A 13,697-nucleotide genomic window follows, 5' to 3' on the forward strand; every position below is an offset into this window, starting at 1 on the left:
CCCGGAGCCACACAGGAGCTTCACAGGCACCCAGGACCCCCAAAAGGGCGGCGTTTCCCCCCACAAAGGAGCCGGACACAGCAGTGGCAGCAGGTCCTGTATTGAACCCCCCCCGGCTCCCCACCCCCACCCCGCTGGACCCCCCCACTCCCGAGGAGGGCGTGTGACCCCCCCCCCAAACCAGCCACTCTCCAGGAGCAGCCGAGGGGGGGGACACCCAGGTTTGGCCCCCCCCCCCCCAAATTAGGGGCACCCCACCCAAACCTGGGGGGACCCCTCCCCATAACCGGGGGAGGGTTGGAGTGAGTCAGGGGGTGCGACCCCGCGGGTTTGGGGGGTCACACCAGGGTGCCGGGGGGCTGTGGGTCCACGGGGGGAGGGGGGGTGGCCCCAGGGGTGTCCCCTGAGGCCCTGGGGGGGGATGGGGGGAGGGGGAGAAAAGAATCGAAAGAAAAGAAATAAAGAGAAAATAAAGAGGAAAAGGAAATCCACAAAAAAACAGGGAAAACAACAGAAAAAGAGAAAGAGAAGACAAAAAAGCCATTAGCCCCCCCATTAGACCCCCCCCAAATATACCCCTGCCCCCCCCTCGGCCCAGACAGTGGGATCCTCTGCTGGTTCCCCCCTCCCAAATCCTGGGCGTGGGGGGGGTCCTCCTCCCCCCAGGACCCCCATTTCCCCCCTCCAAGAAAAGAGAAAAGAGGGAAAAAACAGAGAAGGGACAGGAGAGACCCCCTGAAAAGGGACATCGGGGAGAAGAAGCCCCAAAATGGGGTTTTGGTGGGAAACTGGGGAAGGAACCCCCCCTGGGAGACCCCAAATGTGTGGGGGGGACACTCCAGACTGAGGCACTTGGGGATGGGGGGGGCTGAAAGGGGGGTTTTGGGGGCCCATTTGGGGTGGGTAGTCCCCGATTTGGGGACATTTGGGGGGTCCCTGAAGGACGAGGAGCCCCAAACTGGAGCTGTCGGTGCCCCCAAATCGGGGCCCTCCTTGTCCTCAAGGTGACAACGTCCCAAAGTCCCCAAAGGATGGGGGGGGGGGGGGTGTCCCCAAAATTAGGGGGAGACATTCAGATGGGGAACACACGGTGCTCCCCTGAGGGATTGGGGGGGGTCCCAAAAAGAGGGGGGGGTCCCCAAAACAGGGGGGGACATTCACACAGTGCTGCCCAAGGCACAGGGGGTTCCAAAAATATTGGGGGGGTCCCCAAAACAAGGGGGGACATTCACACGGTGCTCCCCAAGGCACAGGGGGTCCCAAAAAGATGGGGGGGTCCCCAAAACAAGGGGAGACATTCACACGGTGCTCCCCAAGGCACAGGGGGTCCCAAAAACATTGGGGAGGGGTGTCCCCGAAACAAGGAACACACTTTTGGACAAGGAACACCCGGTGCTCCCCAAGGGGCAAGGGGGTCCCCAAAGCACACAGGGGGGTCCCCAACCCGGGTATTTCAGTCCCCCCCCCACCCCCCAAGTCTCTCGCCCCCATCGCCCCCCCCGTCCCGCCCCCCCCCCACTAAAAGAGGGGCGCGCGGTACCCGCGGGGTGCCCCGTACCTGGGCGCCAGGGCCCCGGCGTAGCTGAGCGAGTGGGGCAGGCCGGGGGGGTCTCGGCGTCGGGGGGGGGCCCAGGCGGGCCCGGGGGGCAGCAGGCGGGGGGGTCCGGCCGGGGGGTGGGGGCCCGCCGGGGGGGTCCCCGTGTGCCGCAGGTACCAGTCCCGCAGCCCCTCCAGCGCCAACCACTTCTGGCTGCGGCGCTGCTGCTCGGCCGAGGAGGGGGGGGGGCGGGGGGGGGTGCGCGTTGGGGGGGCAGCCGCCCCGGCCCCGCGACGCCTCGGGGGTGCTCTCGGCGGCGGCGGCGGGGGGGCCCCCCCAGTCGATCAAGGCCTCCGAGCTGTTGCTGCGGCGGGTCCGGGGGGCCGTCGGGAGGGGGGGGCCGGGGGCGGGGGGCCCCCCCAGCTGCGAGTCCTGGCTGCCGGACCAGGGCCGGGGGGGCAACCCCGGCGCCTCGGGGTTGGGGCTGGGGGGGGGACGACACACAGAGCGGGGTCACACACAGGGGCTGGGGGGGCTTCCAGAGCAACCCCTCACCCCCCAAACTGCCCCCAGACGACCTCGGGGCTGGGGCTGGGGAGGGGGGACACACAGAGCGGGGTCACACACAGGGGCTGGGGAGGGGGGGACACACAGAGCAGGGTCACACACAGGGTGGGGGGGTTTCCAGAGCACCCCCTCACCCCCCAAACTGCCCCCAGACCACCTCGGGGCTGGGAAGAGGGGGGGGACACACAGAGCAGGGTCACACACAGGGTGGGGGGGCTTCCAGAGCACCACCTCACCCCCCAAACTGCCCCCAGACCACCTCGGGACTGAGAAGGGGACACACATAGTGGGGTCACACACGGGGGCTGGGGGGCTTCCAGAGCACCCTCTCACCCCCCAAACCACCCTCAGATCACTTCGGGGCTGGGGCTGGGGAGGAAGGGGGAGGACACACAGAGCAGGGTCACACACAGGGGCTGGGGGGGGCTTCCAGAGCACCCCTAAACCTCCCCCAGATCACTTCGGGGCTGGGACTGGGACACACACACACACACACACACAGATATAGTGGGATCACACACAGGGTGGGGGGGCTTCCAGAGCACCCCCAAACCGCCCCCATCCCGCCCCCCCCGCGGTGCTCACCGGCCGAGGGGGTGCCCTCGGGCGCAGGGGCTGCGGGCCAGGACGGGCGTGGCCGGGACGCTGCGACCCTCGAAACTGGAGGCGCTGCGGGGAAGGGTCCGCGCCGGGCTGGGGACGGGACGGGGAGGGGCCACGGCAGCCCGTCAGTGGGGCCGGGGTGGCTGCTGAAGACGGGGGGGTGAGGGGACAAAAGCTTTGAGGGGAGGGGGGACACGCTCACCTGGCAGGGCTGGCGAGGGAGCTGCGGCGACCCGGGCCCCCCAGGGGCACGTCGGGGGTCCAGGGCGGGCGGCGGTCGGGGCTGCTGGACCCCCCCCGGGGGGGAGAGGGGCGGCCGCCTCCACTCTGGGGGGGCTTCAGGGGGGGCAGGGCCCCTGTGGGGGAGACACGTTGTGGGGTCCAGGAGTCGGGGGAACGACCCCCGGGGGGTCTCCAGGGGGATCCAGGGGTGCTGGATCCCCAGGGGGGATCCAAGGGGATCCAGAGGGGTTCCAGGGGTACAGGTAGTGACCCCCAGGGGGGATCCAGGGGGATCCAGAGAGATTCCAGGGGTACAGGTAGTGACCCAGGGGGATCTAGGGGGGTTGCAGGGGTAGAGGTAGTGACCCCCAAGGGTATCCAGGGGATCCAGAGGAGTTCCAGGGGTACAGGTAACGACCCCCAGGGGGATCCAGGGGATCCAGAGGAGTTCCAGGGGTACAGGTAACGACCCCCAGGGGGATCCAGGGGATCCAGAGGAGTTCCAGGGGTACAGGTAATGACCCCCAGGGGGATCCAGGGGTTCCAGGGGTGTTCTGGGGTACAAGCAATGACCCCCAGGGTATCCAGACGGGTTCCAGGGGTACAGGTAGTGACCCAAGGGGATCTAGGGGGGTTCCAGGGATACAGGTAATGACCCCCAGGAGGGATCCAGGGATACAGGTAGCGACCCAGGAAGGATCCAAGGTGATCCAGAGCGGTTCCATAGGTACAGGTAATGACCCCCAGGGGGGATCCAGGGGTATCCAGGGGTACAGATAGCGACCCAGGGGGATCTAGGGGGGATTCCAGGAGTACAGGCATCCCTCTGGGGGGGACCCAGGTGTCCAGGTAGTCCCCCCAGGAGGACCCAGAGGGATACAGGGGGGTTTCTGGGGTACAGGTAGCCCTCCCAGGGGTATCCAGGGGTCTGGATGAATCCGGGGGGGGACCCAGGAGTCTGGGCAGATCTGGGGAAGACTCAGGAGTCTGGGCAGATCCAGGGGGGGCCCAGTTGCCCGGGCAGCCCCCCCGGGGTACCCCAGCCCCCGGCACTCACCGTTCTCCAGCACGGGCAGGTCGCAGAGGGACCCGTTCTCATCTGAGGGGGACCAAAGTGAGGGGAGAGGGGTCAGCACTGCCAGGACCCCCCCCAGATCTGCCTCCTCCTCCTCCTCCCCCTCTGTGCACCCACCCCGTGGCTTCAGCCCCCCCCGCAGCCCCCCTGCTCCAGGCCCGGCCTTCCTTTGTACCTCCCCAAGCCCTGGGGTTCTGCAGACCCCCAGCTCCTGCCCCCAAATGTTTTGGGGACCCCCTGAACCACTCAATGTTCTGAGACCCCCCTCCCTAGCGCTCCAGGAACCCCCCCCCAGTGCTCTGTGCACCCCCAGCCCTTCACCCTCGTGCTCTGGGGATCCCCTGACACCCCTCCTGGTGCCCTGGGAACCCCAAGCTCCTCCAACTTTGCGTTCTAGGGACCCCCTGAGCCCCCTGGGTGAGCCTTGACCCCCTCCCCTGGTGCCAGTGCCCAGCAGACCCCCTGAGCCCCACTCCCTTGACCCCCCTCCCAATGCCCAGCTGGGCCCCCTGATCACCCACTGGTGCCCAGAAGACTCCCCTGACCCCCCCAATGCCCAGCAGACTCCTCTGACACCCCCAATGCCCAGTGGACACCCCTGACCCCCGTCAATGCCCACTGGACCCCCTGAGCTCCACTCCCCTGACCCCCTCACCCCACCCCAGTGCCCAGTTGAGCCCCCTGACCCCCTGACCACCCAGTGGTCCCCAGCAGACTCCCCTGACCCCCCCAATGCCCAGTGGACACCCCTGACCCCCCTCAGTGCCCAGTGGACACCCCAACACTTCTCAGTGCCCGCTGGACCCCTGACCAGTCCAGTGCCCCCCTGACCCCCCCCCCCGGTGCTCCTCTGACCCCCCGGTGCCCCCCTGACCCTCCCAGTGCCCCCCTGACCCCCCCGGTGCCCCCCTGACCCTCCCAGTGCCCCCCTGACCCCCCGGTGCCCTCCTGACCCCCCGGTGCCCTCCTGACCCCCCGGTGCCCCCCTGACCACCCTGGTGCCCCCCTGACCACCCCGGTGCCTCCCTGACCCCCCCAGTGCCCCCCTGACCCCCCCAGTGCCCCCCTGACCCCCCGATGCCTCCCTGATCCCCTGGTGCCCCCCTGACCACCCTGGTACCCCCCTGACCACCCCGGTGCCTCCCTGATCCCCTGGTGCCCCCCTGACCCCCCCAGTGCCCCCCTGACCCCCCGATGCCTCCCTGATCCCCCGATGCCTCCCTGATCCCCTGGTGCCCCCCTGACCACCCCAGTGCCCCCCTGACCACCCCGGTGCCCCCCTGACCCCCCGATGCCCCCCTGACCCCCCTGGTGCCCCCCTGACCACCCCAGTGCCCCCCTGACCACCCCGGTGCCCCCCTGACCCCCCCGATGCCCCCCTGACCCCCTGACCACCCCAGTGCCCCCCTACCCCCTGCCCCGGTGCCCCCCTGCCCACGCTCACCCTGCCCCGGGGGTCCGAGCTGGGCACGGAGCTGCTGGAGCCGCTGGGCAGCCTCAGCCTGGAGCCGCTGCCGGCGCCGGCGCTGCTCGGGGGGCAGCCCTGGCACGGCCGCCATGCGCCGCGCTGCCTCCACCACCTGCGCCTGCACCTGCACCTGCGCCGCCGCCTCGCGCCGCGCCCGCCCCGCCTGCGGGCACCGCACAGAGGAGTGGGCACCAGGGATCACCGGGGGTACCACACACACCACGGTGGGCACCGCACAGCGGAGTGGGCACCACGGATCACCGGGGGTACCACACACACCACGGTGGGCACCGCACAGCGGAGTGGGCACCACGGATCACCGGGGGTACCACAGCAGGCACCGCACAGCGCAGTGGGCACCAGGGATCACCGGGGGTACCACACACCATGGTGGGCACAGCACAGCAGAGTGGGCACCACGGGACACAGGGGGTACCACAGCGGGCACCGCACAGCGGAGTGGGCACCAGGGATCACCGGGGGTACCACACACCATGGTGGGCACAGCACAGCAGAGTGGGCACCACGGGACACAGGGGGTACCACAGCGGGCACCGCACAGCGGAGTGGGCACCAGGGATCACCGGGGGTACCACACACCATGGTGGGCACCGCACAGCGGAGTGGGCACCAGGGATCACCAGGGGTACCACAGCGGGCACCGCACAGCGGAGTGGGCACCAGGGATCACCAGGGGGTACCACAGCAGGCACCGCACAGTGGAGTGGGCACCAGGGAACACCGGGGGTACCACAGCAGGCACCGCACAGCACAGTGGGCACCAGGGATCACCGGGGGTACCACACACCATGGTGGGCACAGCACAGCGGAGTGGGCACCACGGGACACAGGGGGTACCACAGCGGGCACCGCACAGCGGAGTGGGCACCAGGGATCACTGGGGGCACCACAGCGAGCACCGCACAGCGGAGTGGGCACCAGGGATCACCAGGGGGTACCGCACAGTGGAGTGGGCCCCACGGAACACCGGGGGTACCACACACCATGGTGGGCACCACACAGCGGAGTGGGCACCATGGAACACCGGGGGTACCACAGTGGGCATCATGACACGGAGTGGGCACCAGGGATCACCGGGGGTACCACAGCAACCACCGCGACATGGAGTGGGCACCAGGGAACACCGGGGATACCACAGCGGGCACTGCACAGTGGAGTGGGCACCATGGAACACCGGGGGTACCACAGCGGGCACCGCACAACAGAGTGGGCACCACGGAACACCGGGGGTACTGCACAGAGAAGTGGGCACCACGGACCACCGGGGGCACCACGCACCGCAGTGGGCACCGTGGGACACCGGGAGCACCGTGGCGGGCACCGCGCACCGCAGTGGGCACCACGGAGCACCAGAGCACCGCACATCATGGCGGGCACCGCACGCCATGGGGGGCACCACCGTGGGCACCACCGTGGGCACCACGCACCGGAATGGGCACCACGGACTACCGAGAGCACCGCACGCCACGGTGGGCACCACGGACCACCTGTAGCACTGAGTGCCACGGTGGGCACCGGAGGAGGAGGGGGTGGCGGGGCAGAGGAGAGAGGGAGAAGGCAGAGAGGGAGAGGGGAGAGGGGAGTCAGGAATGGGGAGAGGGTAGCGGTGGAAAGGGGAACAGGGAACGGGGAGAGGGCAGCGGGTGAGAGGGGAGAGGGAGAAAGGAACGGGGAGACGGCAGCGAGTGAGAGGGTAAAGAGGGGTCAGGAACGGGGAGGGAGCAGTGGGTGAGAGAGGAGAGGGGAGAGGGGAGAAGGGAGAGGGTGACAGGGGAGCAGGGCAGGGAATGGCATGGTCAGGAGCAGGGAGCTGGAAAAGGGGAGCTGGGAGAGGGAAAAAGGGAACTGAGAGATGGGAAAGGGGAGCTGGGAATGGGGAGAGGGGAGCTGGGAGAGGGGAGAGGGGAGCCGGGAATGGGGAGAGGGGAGCTGGGAATGGGGAGAGGGGAGCTGGGAATGGGGAGACGGGAGCTGGGAATGGGGAGACGGGAGCTGGGAATGGGGAGACGGGAGCTGAGAGGGGAAAGGGGAGCTGGGAATGGGGAGAAGGGAGCTGGGAGAGGGGAGAGGGGAGCTGGGATTCGTGAGGGAGGAGCTGGGAATGGAGAAAGGGGAGCCGGGAGTGGGGAGAGGGGAGATGGGAGAGGGGAGTGGGGAGCTGGGAATGGAGAGAGGGTAGCTGGGCATGGAGAGAGGGGAGCCGGGAGTCGGGAGAGGGGAGTGGGGAGCTGGGAATGGGGAGAAGGGAGCTGGGAGTGGAAAAAGGGGAGCTGGAATTGGGGAGAGGGGAGCCGGGAATGGCAGGGCTGGGAGTGCGGAGTGACGGGGCCAGCGTTGGGAGCGGGGCCAGCGGGGAACTGGGAGAGGGGAGGGGAGCCGAGGGCAGAGAGAAGGAAGGGGAACAGGTAAAGGGAAGGCGGGAGCGGGAATACCGGGAGCAGCGGGAGCGGGAGCCGGAGGGAGGGAGGCACTGGGGAACACGCAGGGGACAGGGGGAACAGAGGGGACAGGGGGGACAGGGGGGATGGCACAGGGTGTGGGGGCCGCGGGGGGGGACACACACACGTACCAGGGCATGGGGGGACCCACAGGGCGTGGGGGTCACCACGGGACACCCGGGGGGACGGGAACCACCGGAGGGGTGCGAGAGCCACTGCGGGACACACAGGGGGTGGGGGCACCGGGGGGGGACAGGGGCTCGTCAGAGGGGGATGAGGGGACATCCTGGGGGTGGGGGGGACACCTGGGGAGGGGGGGGACACCCAGGGGGTGGAGGGGACACCCAGGGGGTGGTGGCCACCACGGGGGGACAGGGGCTCGTCAGAGAGGTAGGAGGGGACATTCTGGGGATGAGGGGGACACACAGAGTGTAGGGGGGACATCCAGGGTGTGGGGGGGACATACAGGGGATGTGGGGGACATGCACGGTATGAGGGGGACACCCAGGGTGTGGGGGGGACACCCAGGGTGTGGTGGCCACCATGGGGAGACAGGGGCTCATCAGAGGGGTATGAGGGGACATTCTGGGGATGGGGGGACACATAGGGGGTGGGGGCCACCATGGGGGGACAGGGGCTCGTCAGAGGGGTATGAGGGGACACCCAGGGGATGGGGGGGACACCCAGGGGGTGGGGGTCACCATGGAGGTACAGGGACTTGCCACAGGACTACAAAGGGACATCCAGGGGATGGGGGGGACACCCAGGGTGTGGGGGCCACCATGGGGGTACAGAGGCTTGCCAGAGGAGTACATGGGCCATGAGGGGACACCCAGGGTATGGGGGGACACCCGGAGTGTGGGGGCAACTATGGGGGTACAGGGGCTTGCCAGAGGGGTACATGGGCCATGAAGGGACACCCAGGGTATGGGGGGGACACCCAGGGTGTGGGGGCCACCCTGGGGATCCGTAGGGCTGCCAGAGGGATCCAGGGGCCATGGGGGGACACCCAGGGGGTGGGGGGGACACCCAGGGTACGGGGGGGGGCACGGAGGGTCCAGGGTGCGGGGGACCCTGGGGATGCCCCAGGGTGGGGGGGGCCACCATTGGCCACCGGAGGCCGTGAAGGGACCCCCACCACCCCCCCAAGGTGGGATGTGGGACAGGGGACCCCCACCGGGGTGGGGACAGGGATATTTTGGCCTCCCTCCTCCCTCCCTCCCTCCACCCACCAGCCCCTCATTCCTCCTCCCCGCCCCCCATTTCCCCCCACCTACCTCAGGGAGGGGTCCCCGGGGGGGCACCCCCGACCGGCGCCGAGGGGGGGGTTGGGGTCTCTCTCCGGGCTCCAGGGGGTACTCGGGGGGCAACTTCCCCGTCAGCTCCTGCATGGGGGGGGGCAACACGGGGGGCTGGGGGGGGGCAGCTGCCAGAAGGGGAGGGGGGACTTTTGGGGAGGGGGGGTATTTAAAGGGGGGGGTGCTGTGGGTGTTGGGAAGGCTCTGGGGGGTGCTGTGGGTGTTGGGGGGCTCTGGGGGTGCTGTGGGTGTTGGGGGGCTCTGGGGGTGCTGTGGGTGGTGGGGAGCTCTGGGGGGTGCTGTGGGTGGTGGGGAGCTCTGGGGGGGTGCTGTGGGCACTGAGGGGGCTTTGGTGGGTGCTGTGGGTGTTGGGGGGCTCTGGGGGGGTGCTGTGGGCACTGAGGGGGCTTTGGGGGGTGCTGTGGGTGTTGGGGGGCTCTGGGGGGTGCTGTGGGTGTTGGGGGGGTCTGAGAGGGTGCTGTGGGCACTGAGGGGGTTTTGGGGGGTGCTGTGGGTGTTGGGGGGGCTCTGGGGGGTGCTGTGGGGGCTCTGTGGGGGTGCTGTGGGTGTTTGGGGGCCTCTGGGGGGGTGCTGTGGGTGTTGGGTGGCTCTGGGGGGTGCTGTGGGCACTGGGGGGGCTCTGGGGGGGTGCTGTGGGTGGCAGGGGGAGCTCCAGCAGTTCTGGGGAGGTTTTAGGGGTCCCAAGGGTGGGCAGAGGGATCCAGGGGTGTCCTGTGGGGGGGGGGGGGTCCCAGGAGGCGTCAGGGGTCAGACATCAGGGTGTCCTGCAGGTGGGGGTCCCAAGATGGGGGTCAGAGATCAGGGTGTCCTGTGGGTGGGGGTCCCAAGATGGGGGTCAGAGGTCAGGGTGTCCTGCAGTTGGGGGTCCCGAGATGGGGGTCAGAGGTCAGGGTGTCCTGCGGGTGGGGGTCCCAGGAGGTGGGTCAGGGGTCAGAGGTCAGGGTGTCCTTGGGTGGGGGTCCCAGCAGGGGTCAGGGGTCACTCACGGCCTCCTGCAGGCAGAGGCGCCGCAGCTCCCGCAGGCGCAGCCCCAGCGCCTGGCGCAGCCCCCGCTGCCGCTCCCGCAGCTCCTGCAGCCGCCCCGCGGCCGCCCCTGCGGGCAGGGGGCACACGTGAGGGGCACCGGGCAGGGAACGGGGCAGGGAACGGGGCAGGGGGCACACGTGAGGGGCACCGGGCAGGGAATGGGGCAGGGGGCACACGTGAGGGGCACCGGGCAGGGAACGGGGCAGGGAACAGGGCAGGGGGCTCAGGTGAGGGGCACCGGGTAGGGAACAGGGCAGGGGGCTCAGGTGAGGGGCACCGGGTAGGGAACAGGGCAGGGGGCTCAGGTGAGGGGCACCGGGCAGGGAACAGGGCAGGGGGCACACGTGAGGGGCACCGGGCAGGGAACGGGGCAGGGAACAGGGCAGGGGGCTCAGGTGAGGGGCACCAGCCAGGGAACGGGAGAGGGCGGGAGAGGGGGCACACATGGGGGGCACCGGGCAGGTAACAGGGCAGGGGGCTCAGGTGAGGGGCAGCAGGCAGGGAACAGGGCAGGGGGTTCAGGTGAGGGGCACCAGGCAGGGAACGGGAGAGGGGGCTCAGGTGAGGGGCACCGGGCAGGGAACGGGGCAGGTAATGGGGCAGGGGGCTCAGGTGAGGGGCACTGGGCAGGGAATGGGGCAGGGGGCACACGTGAGGGGCACCGGGCAGGGAACGAGGCAGGGGGCTCAGGTGAGGGGCACTGGGGAGGTAATGGGGCAGGGAACAGGGCAGGGGGCACATGTGAGGGGTGTTGGGCAGGTAACGGGGCAGGGGGCACACACTGGGAGCAGAGACACAGGGCAGGGGCACGGGGCACACATGAGGAGTATGGGGCAGGTAACGGGGCAGGGGACACGTGGGGGGCACGGGGCAGGTAACGGGGTAGGGGACACGTGGGGGGCACGGGGCAGGTAACAGGGCAGGAGGAACAGGGCAGGGGGCTCAGGTGAGGGGCACGGGGCAGGTACCCCGGGCAGGTACCGGGGTAGGGGGCACAGGGCAGAGACTGGGGACCCAGGTGAGGGGCACAAGGCAGGGGGCACAGACTGGGGGCACAGGGCAAGGGCACAGGGCAGGGGGTTCGGATTGGGGGCACAGGGTAGGGGGCAGAGATGGGGGACACAGATTAGGGAGCAGAGATGGGGGGCACAGGGCAGGGGGCAGACGTTGGGGGCACAGGGCAGGGGGCACAAGGCAGGGGGCAGACGTTGGGGGCACAGGGCAGGGGGCACAGGGCAGAGGACAAAGATTGGGGGCACAGGACAGGGGGTATAGGGCAGGGGGCAGACATGGGAGGCACAGAGCAGGGGGCTGAGATGGGGGGCACAGGGCAGGGGGCACAGGGAGCTGAGGGCAGATACACCGGGGGGTTTTGGGGGGCAGAGATCAGGGACACAAGGGCTCCAGGGTCGGGGGCACAGTGGGGTCACCAATGGTCAGGGGCACCAGGGGGCACCGTGGGTCAGGAGTCAGAGGCACTGGGTGGGGATCCCCACGGGCTGGGGGCACCGGGGACCACCAGGGGTCCCGGGTCAGAAGCCCCAGGGGGGTCCCGGGGGCTCGGGGCAGTGGGGGCGGAGATCGAAGGCACCACGGTGGGTGGGGGACACCGAGGTGGTGTCACCAAGGAGGGGGGGGGCACCAAGGATCCCCAAGGACCGGGGGCACCAGGGGCACGAGGGGGGGGGGTTTGGGGGGCATAAGGGTTCCCAAGGGTTTGGAGGCACAGGGGGGTCACCGGGGGTCCGGCATTGGGGCAGAGCTCGGGGGGCTCCGGGGGGGTCAAAGGGCACCGCGGGGGCTGGGGGAGGGGAGGGGGTGACACGGGGGGGTCCCAGAGCACGAAGGGGCGCGGCAGGGAGGGGTCAGGGCTCGGGGTGGGGGGGTCGTACCTGCGGGGCTGTAGGTGCCGGGGGGGATGATGTGGCCCCTCACCTCCATCGCGGGGGGGGCGCGGGGTCGGTGCCCATCGGCCCCGGGCGCTGCGGGGGGGGGGGGTCGTGAGCCGGAGCCAGGGGGGTGGGTGGTGGGGGGACACCCGAAGTGTCCGGGGAGGGCTCAGGACTTGGGGTCCCCCCCCCGGCACCTCCTGCCCGCTCCCACTTCCCGGCTTTTCCTCCCGCTTCCGCCTCCCCGGCCCCTCCCCCGGGCACCGGGGCGGCCCCTTCCCCTAAAAAGGAGGAGAGGGGGTCGGGGGGGGGGGTCCCCAAAAGGGACCCGGGTATTTAGGGGTTCATCCTTCCCCCCCAGAGAGACCCAGGTATCCGGGGGTTCCACTCAGGAGGGACGCAGGTGTCCCCCCCAAAAGGGACCCAGGGGTACAGGGGGTCACCTCTCCCCCCCAAAAGGACCCAGGTGTCGCGAGGTCCCCCCAAAAGGGACCGAGGTGTCTGGGGGGTCACCTCTCCCCCAAAAAGGACCCAGGTGTCCGGGGGATCCCCCTAAAAGGGACTCAGGTGTCCCCCCCAAAAGGGACCGAGGTGTCTGGGGGGGTCACCCCTCTCCCCCTCAAAAAGGATCCAAGTGTCCAGAGGTCCCCACCAAAAGGGACCCAGGGGTCTGAGGGATCACCTCTCTCCCCAAAAAAGGACCCAGGTGTCCCGGGGTCCCCCCTAAAAGGGACCCAGGGGTACAGGGGGTCACCTCTCCCCCCCAAAAAGGACCCAGGTGTCCCGGGGTTCCCCCTAAAAGGGACTCAGGTGTCCCCCCCAAAAGGGACCCAGGGATCTGAGGGATCACCTCTCTCCACCAAAAGGGACCGAGGTGTCTGGGGGGGTCACCTCTCCCCTCCAAAAAGGACCCAGGTGTCCGGGGGTTCCCCCCAGAGGGGACCGGGGGTGTTCCCCCCCCCCGCCAAAGGGACCCATGTGCGGGGTACACCCCGCTGGGGCAGAGCCCACCCGGACCCCCCCATCCCATCCCATCCCATCCCACCCCCAAACCCCCGTTTCCCACCCCCCCGACCCCCCTTTACCTGACCCCGGGGGGTGTCGCGGCCGGGTGGGCCCGGGGCTCCGGGATGGGGGGGGTCAGCCCCGCACCCCCCCCGGGGGGGGTCCCAGGCGGTCGGGCAGCCCCTGCCGCCCCCCGCCAGCTCCGGGGGGATGGGGGGGGGGGTGGGTGGTGGTCCCGGGCTCGCTGGTGGGAGGGGAGGGTCCTGTACCCCCCCTCACCCCCCAAAAACCCGGGTGGAGCGGCGGCCTCGCGGGGCCCCGGCGGCGCGGGCGGGAGTCGGGGTCCCCCCTGTGTGTCCCCCCCCCCCCCGCCCCGTGATGTCACTTCCCGACACCGCCCCCTCCCCCCCCCAGCGCTTCCTGCTCCGGCCCCGCGGCCCCGCCGGGAACCCCCCCTGGAAACCCCCCCACCCCACCACGAGACCACCCCGGGCTCTGGGGGGGACCTGCCGGGTTCGCCCCCCCCA

General features: G+C 70.0%; 1 protein-coding gene across 2 annotated transcripts; it reads right to left on the minus strand.

Annotated features, from left to right (window-relative positions):
• Window positions 1-124: 124 nt before the first annotated feature.
• CCDC120 (coiled-coil domain containing 120) lies at window positions 125-13,507 on the minus strand. 2 transcript variants are annotated; one of them, XM_032677623.1, is made up of 11 exons: window positions 13,251-13,507; window positions 12,169-12,258; window positions 10,237-10,343; window positions 9,209-9,316; window positions 8,063-8,146; window positions 5,449-5,635; window positions 3,987-4,028; window positions 2,910-3,063; window positions 2,690-2,797; window positions 1,559-2,021; window positions 125-411 (listed from the first exon to the last, which is right to left on the minus strand). In XM_032677623.1, the coding sequence occupies exons 2-11, from the start codon at window positions 12,215-12,217 to the stop codon at window positions 244-246; spliced, it is 1,470 nt and encodes a 489-aa protein (XP_032533514.1). In that variant the 5' UTR covers window positions 12,218-12,258; window positions 13,251-13,507; the 3' UTR covers window positions 125-243. The 2 variants fall into 2 exon arrangements, with proteins under 2 accessions (XP_032533514.1, XP_032533515.1); XM_032677624.1 differs by lacking the exon at window positions 8,063-8,146.
• Window positions 13,508-13,697: the final 190 nt, after the last annotated feature.

This window comes from Chiroxiphia lanceolata, unplaced genomic scaffold, assembly GCF_009829145.1.
Source record: "Chiroxiphia lanceolata isolate bChiLan1 unplaced genomic scaffold, bChiLan1.pri scaffold_68_arrow_ctg1, whole genome shotgun sequence".
Classification (NCBI taxonomy): domain Eukaryota; kingdom Metazoa; phylum Chordata; class Aves; order Passeriformes; family Pipridae; genus Chiroxiphia; species Chiroxiphia lanceolata.